Source organism: Antedon bifida, chromosome 10 (genome assembly GCF_963402885.1).
Source record: "Antedon bifida chromosome 10, ecAntBifi1.1, whole genome shotgun sequence".
NCBI lineage: Eukaryota > Metazoa > Echinodermata > Crinoidea > Comatulida > Antedonidae > Antedon > Antedon bifida.
Genome location: NC_136235.1, coordinates 11,772,882 through 11,786,698, shown reverse-complemented (window position 1 = coordinate 11,786,698; position 13,817 = coordinate 11,772,882). Strand labels below are relative to the sequence as shown.

The 13,817-nt window shown below is 33.0% G+C and overlaps 1 protein-coding gene across 3 annotated transcripts in view; it reads left to right on the top strand.

The window, feature by feature from the left end:
• The window catches only part of LOC144854108 (macrophage metalloelastase-like), a 28,439-nt gene that overhangs the window by 11,067 nt on the left and 3,555 nt on the right, over positions 1-13,817 (top strand). For 2 of the 3 annotated variants that reach the window (XR_013614505.1, XM_078711993.1), the window contains exons 1-3: positions 10,519-10,692; positions 12,592-12,872; positions 13,363-13,649. Coding sequence is in view for 2 of the 3 variants with exons in the window: in XM_078711993.1 (XP_078568119.1) it covers positions 10,606-10,692; positions 12,592-12,872; positions 13,363-13,649 (655 nt within the window). In the remaining variant the exon portion in view is untranslated. Of the gene's footprint in view, positions 1-10,518; positions 10,693-12,591; positions 12,873-13,362; positions 13,650-13,817 lie in introns of those variants that run through there. The other variant, XM_078711994.1, reaches the window with a different exon arrangement.

Below are 13,817 nucleotides of genomic sequence, written 5' to 3'. Positions count from 1 at the left end.
AATTGGCAAAATATTCACATGAATTCGTAACTAAAATCCAATAGCTTCCAGAAAACGTTTTAATCATGATTATCACTTTTTATTCTGACGAGCTATAACAGATTAAAATTTACTGTAATGATAAAAATAAGTGCCCTACGTTATTTACATTTTTAGACATGATGACGTCATAAAAATTAAAATATTTTTAACTCATGCGAAAGATAGTTGATTGACGTAGACAATAATAAAATCTCGGGGGAAATGGAATACGTATAAGCGAGATGCGCTCTGTTGAATGTGATGAGCAATAACGAAAGAGACAAAAATCCTATATTTTACATGCGTGTGGCCATACGATGACGTCATAACATCCGAGAGGTGAAAATTCTGCATGAAATCATTTCTACAATTTATCTTCTTGCATAATAAGTTAAAAAAATTGGGGGTTACCTTCGATCCTGAAGAGCTATAATAGATTTAAAATAGGCATTATTTTGACAATATTTTGTAACTTTTTAAACAAAAACGCGCGCAAATGGTCTAAATCAACATGTTCGTATGACGTCATTTTAATTTGAAATGATGTAAATCTTTTTTAAAATGACTAAGAAAGGCTGTAAAATCATAATTCAAGAAAAAAACACATGATTTTCATGCTCCGTGCGCACCTTACGCGTAAATTTTTTCGCGCGCGTGGGAATTTTTGACATGCTCAAAATGTCATGATCAGCGTAGAAAGTTGATTAGAAATTAATTTTGCGCATTTTGAAATTTTAAATGCGCGTGCGCGCGTAACTTCTTGTGAAACATGTCATTTTTAATCCATAGAAAGTTTGCCCTTGATATGACTTAAATTTTTACCAAGTGTCAATACAAAATGACTTTTGGTTTATAATCTATGACCAATCATTGAAATTCATAAAATTGCGCGTAACTTACGCTGCGCGACTCTAACGTCATTAAAAATATGGAGGTGCACAACTTCAGGTAAATGTCCATATAATGACAAAGTTATACAAAAGATATATTCACAAGCAATAGGGGATATGCGACGCACAAAAATCCGGGAAAGAAAGAAGAATAACAAAGAAGAAGATGAAAAAAAAGATATTTACAATCACATGGGTTATCCGCAACTAAGTTGCGGATAACCAATAAGTTGCGGATAACCAAAAAAAAGATATTTACAATCACATGGGTTATCCGCAACTAAGTTGCGGATAACCAACTAGATTTGAACTCGTCACTACGGACGAGTTAGGTTATCCGCAGCGCAAAGGCCACGTGCACGTCATACGTTAGAATATTGCAAACAGGAAAACGATTATGCCATTAAAACAATTTCAGTGTGCTCTCTATTTTGTGTCACGTCTAAGTATATACAGTATACACTATATACTGTATACATACTACATACAGTGCCGTATAGGTAAAAATAAGTGATCAAAGTTATTTACGCTTTTGAACATGATGACGTGATCATAATTTTTAAAATGGTGAATCATGCGAAAGGTAATTGATTGACCTAGACAATGTAAAAAAATGGGGAGAAATGGAATACGGATAAGTGGAGATGCGCTCCATTGAATGAGATGAGCAATAACGAAAGAGACAAATATCCTATATTTTATATTCGCGTGGCCATACGATGACGTCACAATGTCCTGTTAGCAATATTAATGTATGATTTGATATCTACAACTCATTAACTTCCAGAATATGTAATAAAAATAACTTTCACCGTTTAGTTTAGAAACTACGACTGTTTAAAAAAAGGCATAATTTTGACGATTTTTTGAGCTTTTTGATAAAAAACGCGCGCAAATTATCGAATTCGACGTGCTCGTATGACGTAACTTTAAGTCGAAATTGTTTAAAAGTTGGTAAAATTACTAGAAAAGGCTGGAAAAACATAAATCACGTGAAAAAAGTATGTTTTTGCGCTATATGCGCACGCGCGCGTAAAATAAATGCGTGTGCGTGGGAATTTTTGAAGTGCTCAAAATGACATGAAACGCGTAGAAAGTTGATTAGAAGTTGATTTTTCGCATTTTTAAATTTTAACGCGCGTGCGCGCGTAACTTTCTTTGAAACATGCCATTTTTAATCCATAGAAAGTTTGCCCTTGATATGACTTAAATGTTCATCAAGTGTCATTACAAAATGACTTTTGGTTTTTAGTCTATGTTAAATACGCGAAATTCATAAAATCGCGCGTAACTTACGCTGCGCGACTCTAAAGTAAAAAAACTAAATGTCCTGCACTTTTACAGCTAGAGGTCAATCTTCTGACAAAGTTATACGATGTAATGTTGATAGTAATTTGAGATACACGTGACACAAAATTCTGGGAAAGAAAGAAGAATATAGAAAACTAGATTTGAACTCGTCACTTTGACGAGTTCGGGTTATCCGCGCAAACGCAACATGCACATACTTTAAACTATATGAACTTCGACAATTATTATGCCATCCTATGACATGAATTAAGAATGTTTACAGTGCTGAATTGTACCTATTTTGTAGCATACAGCATATTACAGTGTTTACAGAATACACTGTATGTTATATACAGAGTAGCATAGACGAAATTACGAGACCCATCTTTTAAATCCAATTATTAACATGGTGACGTCATCAAATTGGCATATAAAGATAACAATTTTAGAAGATAATTATCTAAATAATTACATTAAAACAAATTTGAAGAATTTTGGGCACGTAAAAGTGAGATGCGCTCTATTTAATGTGATGAGCAATAACGAAAGAGTAAAAAATCCTATATTTTACATTCGTGTGGCCATACGATGACGTCATAACATCCGAGGGGTAAAGATTCTGCATGAATTCATATCTACAACATATCTGCTTACATATTAAATTTAAAAAATGGGGGTCATAGATGATCCTGAGGAGCTATAATAGATTAAAAATAGGCATAATTTTGACAATATTTTGTCACTTTTGCAACTAAAACGCACGCAAATGGTCTAAATCAACCTGTTCGTATGACGTCATTTTAATTTGAAATGATGTCAATCTTTTTTAAAATGACTAGGAAAGACTGTAAAATTATAATTCAAGAGAAAAACACATGATTTTCATGCTCCGTGCGAACCTTACGCATAATTTTTTTCGCGCGCGTGGGAATTTTTGACATGCTTAAAATGTCATGATCAGCGTAGAAAGTTGATTAGAAATTAATTTTGCGCATTTTGAAATTTTAAATGCGCGTGCGCGCGTAACTTTATGTGAAACGTGCCATTTTTAATCCATAGAAAGTTTGCCCTTGATATGACTTAAGTTTTCACTAAGTTTCATGAAAGAATATTTGTTGGTTCTACAGTTATGATCAATTATAGAAAATCATAAAATCGCGCATAAGTCACGTTGCGCAACTATGACGTCATTCAAAAATAGGAGGTGCACAACTTCACGTAAATGCCCATATGTTGTCAAAGTTATGAAATGTTATGTTTACACATTTTAGAGGAACACGACTCACAAAAAGGAAGGAAGGAAAGAAGAATAATACAGAAAAACTAGATTTGAACTCGTCACTTTGACGAGTTCGGGTTATCCGCGCAAACGCAACATGCACATACGTTTAAAATATATGAACGCCGAAAATGATTATGCCATCCTATGACATGAATTAAATATGTTTACAGTGCTGAATTGTACCTATTTTGTAGCATACAGCATATTACAGTATTTACAGAATACACTGTATATGTTATATACAGTGGTAGCATAGACGAAATTACGAGACCCATCTTTTAAAGCCAATTATTAACACGATGACGTCATCAAATTGACTTATAAAGATAACTATTTTAGAAGATAATTATCTAAATCATTACATTAATACAAATTTGAAGAATTTTGGGCACGTGAAAGTGAGATGCGCTCTCGTTTAAACGCAATGAACTTTTACGCAAGAGATGAAAATACGACTTTTTTTATTCAACTGGCTATATGATGACGTCACAACATCTGATTTGAAAAATGTTCACATGAATTCGTATCTACAATCCAATAGCTTCCAGAAAACCTTTTAATTATGATTATCACTTTTTATTCTGACGAACTATAACAGATTGAAATTTACTGTAAATATGAAAATAGGTGACCCACGTTATTTACATTTTTAGACATGATGACGTCATAAAAATTAAAATATTTTTAACTCATGCGAAAGATAGTTAATTGACCTAGACAGTATTAAAATATCGGGTGAAATGGAATACGTATAAGTGAGATGCGCTCTATTTAATGTGATGAGCAATAACGAAACAGTAAAAAATCCTATATTTTACATTCGTGTGGCCATACGATGATGTCATAACATCCGAGAGGTAAAAATTCTGCATGAATTCATATCTACAATTTATCTTCTTGCATAATAAGTTAAAAAAATTGGGGGTCACCTTCGATCCTGAAGAGCTATAATAGATTCAAAATAGGCATATATTTGACAATATTTTGTAACTTTTTTAACTAAAACGCGCGCAAATGTTATAAATCAACGTGTTCGTATGACGTCATTTTAATTTGAAATGATGTCAATCTTTTTTTAAATGACTAGGAAAGGCTGGAAAATCACAATTCAAGAGAAAAAAACATGTTTTTCATGCTCCGTGCGCACCTTACGCGTAAAATTTTTCGCGCGCGTGGGAATTTTTTACATGCTCAAAATGTCATGATCAGCGTAGAAAGTTGATTAGAAATTAATTTTGCGCATTTTTAAATTTTAAATGCGCGTGCGCGCGTAACTTCTTGTGAAACATGTCATTTTTAATCCATAGAAAGTTTGCCCTTGATATGACTTAAATTTTTACCAAGTGTCAATACAAAATGACTTTTGGTTTATAATCTATGACCTATCATTGAAATTCATAAAATTGCGCGTAACTTACGCTGCGCGACTCTAACGTCATTAAAAATATGGAGGTGCACAACTTCAGGTAAATGTCCATATAATGACAAAGTTATACAAAAGATATATTCACAAGCAATAGGGGATATGCTGTAGACAAAAATCCGGGAAAGAAAGAAGAATAACTAGACATGAAACTCGTCACTTTGACGAGTTAGTTATCCGCACGACAAACGCCACGTGCACGTCATACGTTAGAATTTTGCACACAGAAAAAGATTATGGCATTATGACCTGATCTGAAGAATATGATATGTTGTTAGTGCTAAATTCTGTCAATTTTGTGTCATATAGTATATACAGTATAAACAGTATAATCTGTATACATATTACATACAGTGTAGAATAGGTGAAATTACGGGACCCGCCATTTATTCCATTTTTTAACATGGCGACGGTATCAAAATGAAACACTAAAATAATAATTTCGGAAGGATATTATCTCAGCAACAACATATTACCGTGTAGAAGAAATTTGAATACGTAAAATATAGATGCGCGCCCTTTTAAATGTGATGAACTATTACGCAAAATATGAAAATACGACTTTTTTTATTCAACTGGCCATATGATGACGTCACAACATCCGATTGGCAAAATGTTTACATGAATTCGTATCTACAATCCAATAGCTTCCAGAAAACGTTTTAATCATGATTACCGCTTTTTATTCTGATGAGCTATAACAGATTGAAAGTTACTGTAAAGATGAAAATAAGTGACCCACGTTATTTACATTTTTAGACATGATGACGTCAAAAAAATTAAAATATTTTTAACCCATGCGAAAGGTAGTTGATTGACCTAGACAATATCAAAATCTGGGTTAAAATGAAAAACGGATAAGTGGAGATGCGCTCTATTAAATGTGATACTCTATGACGAAAGATACAAAAATCCTATATTTTATTTTCGCATGGCCATACGATGACGTCACAATGTCCTGTTAGCAATATTGATGCATGATACGATATCTACAACTCATCATCTTCCAGAATACGTAATAAAAATAACTTTTACCGTTTAGTTTAGAAACTACGACTGTTTTAAAAAAGGTATAATTTTGACAAATTTTAAGGAATTTTTGAACTTTTTCATCAAAAACGTACGTAAATTATCCAATTCGACGTGCTCGTATGACGTTAATTTTAAGTCGAAATTGTTTAAAAGTTGGTAAAATTACTAGAAAAGGCTGGAAAAACATAAATCACGCGAAAAAAATTGTTTTCAACGCTACGTGCGCACCGCGCGCGTAAAAATATGCGCGCGCGTGGGAATTTTTGACATGCTCAAAATGACATAAAACGCGTAGAAAGTTGATTAGAAATTGATTTTTCGCATTTTAAAATTTTAAACGCGTGTGCGCGCGTAACTTCGTGTGAAAGATGCCATTTTTTTCCCACAGTCAGTTAGCGCAAGATATAACTTAAACTTTTTCTAAGTTTCAAATTAAAATGTTATATGGTTTTCGATCTATGTTAAATACGCGAAATTCATAAAAACGCGCGTAAGTCACGTTGCGCAACTCTGACGTCATTCACAATAGCGGGTGCACAACTTCACGTGAATGCCCACATGTTGACAAAGTTATAAAATGTTATGTTTACACGTTTTTGAGTTACGCGTGACACAAAAATGACAGAAAGAAAGAAGAATACAGACTAGACATGAAACTCGTCACTTTGACGAGTTAGTTATCCGCACGACAAACGCCATGTGCACGTCATACGTTAGAATTTTGCACACAGAAAAAGATTATGGCATTATGACCTGATCTGAAGAATATGATATGTTGTTAGTGCTGAATTCTGTCAATTTTGTGTCATATAGTATATACAGTATAAACAGTATAATCTGTATACATATTACATACAGTGTAGAATAGGTGAAATTACGGGACCCGCCATTTATTCCATTTTTTAACATGGCGACGGTATCAAAATGAAACACTAAAATAATAATTTCGGAAGGATATTATCTCAGCAACAACATATTACCGTGTAGAAGAAATTTGAATACGTAAAATATAGATGCGCGCCCTTTTAAATGTGATGAACTATTACGCAAAATATGAAAATACGACTTTTTTTATTCAACTGGCCATATGATGACGTCACAACATCCGATTGGCAAAATGTTTACATGAATTCGTATCTACAATCCAATAGCTTCCAGAAAACGTTTTAATCATGATTACCGCTTTTTATTCTGATGAGCTATAACAGATTGAAAGTTACTGTAAAGATGAAAATAAGTGACCCACGTTATTTACATTTTTAGACATGATGACGTCAAAAAAATTAAAATATTTTTAACCCATGCGAAAGGTAGTTGATTGACCTAGACAATATCAAAATCTGGGTTAAAATGAAAAACGGATAAGTGGAGATGCGCTCTATTAAATGTGATACTCTATGACGAAAGATACAAAAATCCTATATTTTATATTCGCATGGCCATACGATGACGTCAAAATGTCCTGTTAGCAATATTGATGCATGATACGATATCTACAACTCATCATCTTCCAGAATACGTAATAAAAATAACTTTTACCGTTTAGTTTAGAAACTACGACTGTTTTAAAAAAGGTATAATTTTGACAAATTTTAAGGAATTTTTGAACTTTTTCATAAAAAACGTACGTAAATTATCCAATTCGACGTGCTCGTATGACGTTAATTTTAAGTCGAAATTGTTTAAAAGTTGGTAAAATTACTAGAAAAGGCTGGAAAAACATAAATCACGCGGAAAAAATTGTTTTCAACGCTACGTGCGCACCGCACGCGTAAAAATATGCGCGCGCGTGGGAATTTTTGACATGCTCAAAATGACATAAAACGCGTAGAAAGTTGATTAGAAATTGATTTTTCGCATTTTAAAATTTTAAACGCGTGTGCGCGCGTAACTTCGTGTGAAAGATGCCATTTTTTTCCCACAGTCAGTTAGCGCAAGATATAACTTAAACTTTTTATAAGTTTCAAATTAAAATGTTATATGGTTTTCGATCTATGTTAAATACGCAAAATTCATAAAAACGCGCGTAAGTCACGTTGCGCAACTCTGACGTCATTCACAATAGCGGGTGCACAACTTCACGTGAATGCCCACATGTTGACAAAGTTATAAAATGTTATGTTTACACGTTTTTGAGTTACGCGTGACACAAAAATGACAGAAAGAAAGAAGAATACAGAAAAAAAAAAAAAAAAAAGATGATGAAACAGGACAGTTACAAGGAGTTATCCGCTGAATGCGGATAACTAAAAAAAAAAAAAAAAAAAGATGATGAAACAGGACAGTTACAAAAGATGATGAAACAGGACAGTTACAAGGAGTTATCCGCTGAATGCGGATAACTAACAAAGAAGATGATGAAGAAAAAGATATTTACAATCACATGGGTTATCCTGCAACTAAGTTGCGGATAACCAATTATCCTGCAACTAAGTTGCGGATAACCAAAAAATATTGATCTCATACAATAACAAGGAGTTATCCGCTTGGTATACCAAGCGGATAACTAATTACTGACGTCCAATCCGCGCTACAATGATGTAATCCCCGCAATGTTGAGACCTCATAGTGACGAGGCGTTATTTTGTCATTAGCGTTTGGCCGAGAAAAATTACCAGCTTTACAATAACGCGCTTTGTTAAATTGCTTTTTACTGGTTGTTGCAATGAATCATTCATTTCGTAATGAAACTTTAATTGTATATACTACTATAAATCACATTTTTATTACGCCAAAACTAGGAAATTATTACGGAAAACACGATATGTTTAAAGATACGCTATTAGTATTCCTTGGTTTTTTTTCTAGTAATAAGATGTTATTGTCATCTTCACTTATATTGGTGCGTCAAAATTATTATTATTATTATTTATTGCCAAAAACAAGGGAGTAGGCAGGAACCTAAAAGTGAACCTAATCACTACAACAAGAGTTCAGGTTCCGTACTCCCAAAGTAACAACAATGATATATAATAAACTATCTATAACAATTACAAATAGACGAATCAACATAGTCAATATAAAACAATATTATCAGCAAAAAAAAAAAATTAATAAATGAAATAGGGCCTAAGTAATTTATTTATTTTGTATGTTATCCCACACCACATACCGTACACACTTCATAACTTATAACTTATCCTGTTTGGTGAATAGTAAAAAACTTTGTTTATGTTTGAATGGTATTCTTTATATTCTGAATAAAATGTATTTATATGATTTATGTTATATTGAAATATCATTGGTAATATTCCAGTTATGGATACCAAAGAATTGAACGTTGCGAAAATGTACTATATAAAGTAGATTGACCTTAATGCTGCAATGTGATGACAGATTAACCACAATCATATAACATGTTTATGATGTATGGTTAAGTGATGATGTCATCTATTTTGTTTTTGTTGCGTGCCACTTGCACGACAGAGGAAATACTTTACATGTTTATAAACCAAGATATGTATTGATTCCAAATTCTAATAACACAATATGGTCCACAAGAAAATTTATTTGTCTTCGTAAAAAAAACAAAGAAATGTCGGTTGTCAGCAAATCCGATTAAAAGATTAAAAGCAAAATTTCCATTGATATTTTTATTTTTTAAATGTTATTTCAAACAGTTTTATATTAGTAATCCATTACCTTTATGTCAATGTCCGTCATCTTTAGATTTGCTGGAACAATGCTGTTGTTAATTTTTGATAGATTTTGACTCAGAAGTCCATTTGTGTTCTGAATACAAAGCTTTCCTGTCGGGATTTTTCTGATCCAGAAGTCATAATTTTTTTTCTTTATTCAGAAGTCTGGATTTTTATGATCTAGAAGTCGGGTTCTGATCTATAGTCGGGTTCTGATCTAGAAGTTAAGATTTTTCTGATCTAGAAGTCGGGATTTTTATGATCTAGAAGTCGGGTTTTGATCTAGAAGTTTGGATTTTTCTGATCTAGAAGTCGGGAATTTTTCTGATCTAGATGTCGGGTTCTGATCTAGAAGTCGGGGATTTTTCTGATTTAGATGTCGGGTTCCGATCAAGTAGTCGGGATTTTTCTGATCTAAAAGTCGGGATTTTTCTTAACTAGATGTCGGGTTCTGATCTAGAAGTCGGCTTCTGATCTAGAAGTTGGGTTCTGATCTAGAAGTCGGGATTTTTCTGATCTAGTAGTCTGGATTTTTCTGATCTAGATGTCGAGTTACGATCTAGTAGTGGGGATTTTTTGATCTAATAGTCGGGATTTTTCTGATCTAATAGTCGGGATTTTTCTTATCTATTGATCTGCAATTTTTCTCACGGCAAATCCACTGCCAATATTTTATAAAATAAATGGCCAAATAAGACATCAAACTTTGTATTCATGTTTGCAACGATATTATTCAAAGTTCATCAGTTAGCCAATAAAATGAAATTTAATACTTAAATTGAGCTACTTATCTTGGAAATGTAATAATTTTGTGTGTCATTATGCTGATTTATGCAGTGTCTCGAATCTATCATTATGAATTTAAAATGACCGTTAACAATGTGTTATAAAATGAAACAGTCTTTACTTAGTATCACACCAAATTTGTTCTTCAGAAGAACATTATCTTATTAGGCCTATCTAGCCTTTTTTTTCTTAATTTGATTCTTTTAAAACTGATTCAAAAACTATAAAAAAAAAGTTGATGAAATGTATCTATGTGTTTTGCTGATATGTGTTTTGGGAAGCTCGGTTACCGTAGCAGAGTCGCCTGACAATGAAGCTGCATATGCATTGGTGAGTTGAAATGATGTTAGTATGTAAACACTTCTATTCATTAAGTTTGCATTTATATTTTGAATATACAGTTGCGTGTATATACCAAACGATTTAGCATGCTTTTTAAACTGACGTTTAGGAGGATTTAGAAGGGAAACCCCGCCGCCCTGTTTAATGGCAAAAGGGTGAGAAAAGTACATTTTCTTCCAGCATCTTGGATTTATGCAAGGCAAGGCATTCATGTCGCACTAAACCGATTGCACATGCTTCGTAAAGTGTATGCTGATACTGTAGATAAATGAAGAATACAGGACTAGTGTAGTCCTAATGTGCACTCTATACCAACTGATATGTATTGTGTTAAAGTTATGTAACACACTTACATACGAATAACAAGTCAGTTGAAGGTAATCACCTTTTGTTTACATCCGGCTCATAAACCGAAGGCCTAGATGGTTTGTTTCGAGTTTGATGGTACAGCTTATTCCATATTAGCGGTGTGTGTGGAATTGTGTTCGTCTCGGTGTGAGTATGTTTGTAGTAATGTATGCAACCATAGTTAGATTTACACTTAAAGATTAAATTATTAAAAATACAAAAAGAAGATACATTTGAAAATAAATGACGATTAAATTGTAGCGGTGATTTCGTTTTAACCTGATACCCAAGCTTATCTTACATTATATTGTTAACAATATACGCCTACGTACAGTAAATAAACAAAAATCTTATAAAAAGTGTAAAAAGAGATAAATTAAAATACAGTACATAATAGTGTATAAATTATAAGTAAACTAATCAAGTAGTCCTGTTTAAATAAAGCCTCTAGCATTCTCCTGTGACCGACAGTAAACTTTCAGGTGAACATCGAAACATCTGATAATTTAATACTAATGTATTCAATTCAACCTGATCACCTTTGTACTTTGTAAATAAGTTCTCATGGGGTACGGTAGAAAGCATTGACATTGATGACTAATAATGTGAATATAACCGTGTAAATTAACCATAAGCATATGATTTCACAGTGTATTAAAGATGTATTGTCCCCCTACAAAAATAATGTTTAACATTTTTTGTTGAATATTCCATTTTAATGTCACATAATAGTTATCCACTTTGACAAAAAATTTGATCTAAAAATAATTTACCTGAAAAAATTGTAATTTAAAGGGAAAATAGTCAAATTGGCTGGCAGCCAATGGGTTTTTGGTTAAATTTAACTGCTTATTTTTTAATTTTATAACTGAAAACATTATTTTTTTGTTATAACTACAAAACGGCCTATTCAAAGTCTGATTTTATTAATCTTCATTTTTCATGTTTTTGGAGGACAATACATCTTTAATCAGAGTGAACTGAACTAACTTGTATTTCTGTGTGCTATTCCCTTGTTATTGTACGCAGAATTGTTCAGCCTTTGGCTGCCTTCTGTATGTAGTTTAGTATATTAGTTTTATATGAATAAATAAATGTTATTATTTCTTTAAAAATTCAAATGTTTAACTCTGTTTAAGTATACTAAAATACAACATATTTCTCCATACACAATGTAGTCTGTATAATAAACAATAACAATAAATAATATTTAAACCATTATTCCATAATTCGGACTCCCGTCTAAGGAAACGTTTTTTTTAAATAAGAAAATAATGGAGATTGTAATAGTTCGTTTTTTGTGTGAATGTCATTAACCAATGGTTGCTTTATCACGTGCATTCAATAATTTGTATAATTATTACTAATACCAGTCAGAGGGAAATGGCAAAAGGATTTCTACTTTCTAGGAGTTTTATGTGGTTAAGTTATCAAATAGTCTGTATCTCTGAACTCATTTTGTAACAAGGGCACATCCATTTCCCCCTAACTGATACCATTCACTCCACAATATGACCGTCAACAATGTTTTTCTTAAAGAAATACCTTAACACCTATGGCTATGGTAACACGTTAAGTAAACGTAATGGAGAGAAACCGAGCATTGGCGACTTGTCTGGTTCCATATCACAACTTCAGAAGTTTGCCGGTCTTGATGACACCAATGGACAGTTGACTCCTGAGACGTTGAAGTTAATGAGAGCTCCTCGTTGCGGCGTACCCGATCCTGTCGGCGACTCGAATGGAGCACTTTTAGAAACACGAGTGAAACGGTTTGCAAAAATGGGTTCACGGTGGAAACACAATGATATAACTTACACGTGAGTATTACTATAACCATTGTATATTAATGTTTAATAAAAAATGTTATTCAAAGGTAAAAGGTTGATGGTACATTACTTTCCAGCAGAACAATACGAATGTGTCTATAACAAAATGTCTTGACCCCTTGCCGAAGTGTTGAAAGAAATAACTTTTATCTGTAAAACAAAGAGGGGCGGCAGAAAGTACTGATAACTTCGGCCTAATTGTATACCTACTTTAAATCATTATAATCTGATTTTAATAAAGAGAAAAGTGTTCTATTACTTGCTTACTTGTGTTCGGAACAAGCAAACTTATTAAATTCAGGGATACAGGTTGTATGGCCTATAAACTATATAATCAAAAACACCTCTTTAGCAGATAGTTGAACAGCAGTACTTGTTCAAGTTCTGTCTTAAATCCATGTATAGACTTGTCAGAAACTTCATACTTGCAATTATCTTCTGAAAACATAACAATACCAGTTTTGCTCATGATATCTCGTAGAATGATTAGCTACACCTCCGATTTGAGCAAAAAAACTGTGGATAAAATTATCAAAAAAGCTTTTAATATGTGGTCAGCCGTGACACCATTGACGTTTACGCTCGTGGATAACACTGATGCAGACATTAGGATAAGTTTTGCAAAGTATAAACATAGCGACCAATGGGAGTTTGACGGGAAAGGTGGAACGCTTGCGCATGCCTTTGGACCAGGTAGTAATACCCATGGCATAAATGGGGACCTCGATTTTGATGATTCTGAAACATTTACGGACAAAGGTTATTCGGGTAAGAAATTAATCTTTTATTTAACATTTTGGTGGGATCTGTTTGTTTTTTTTCAAACGTTCTCATTTCTGTGTCGAAACCTTGATGAATCTTAAACTTTCCAAAATTCCACGAAAAATGTATTTTGGGAAGGTTTCAGTTTACATTTTATAACTATCCGCCATCTTG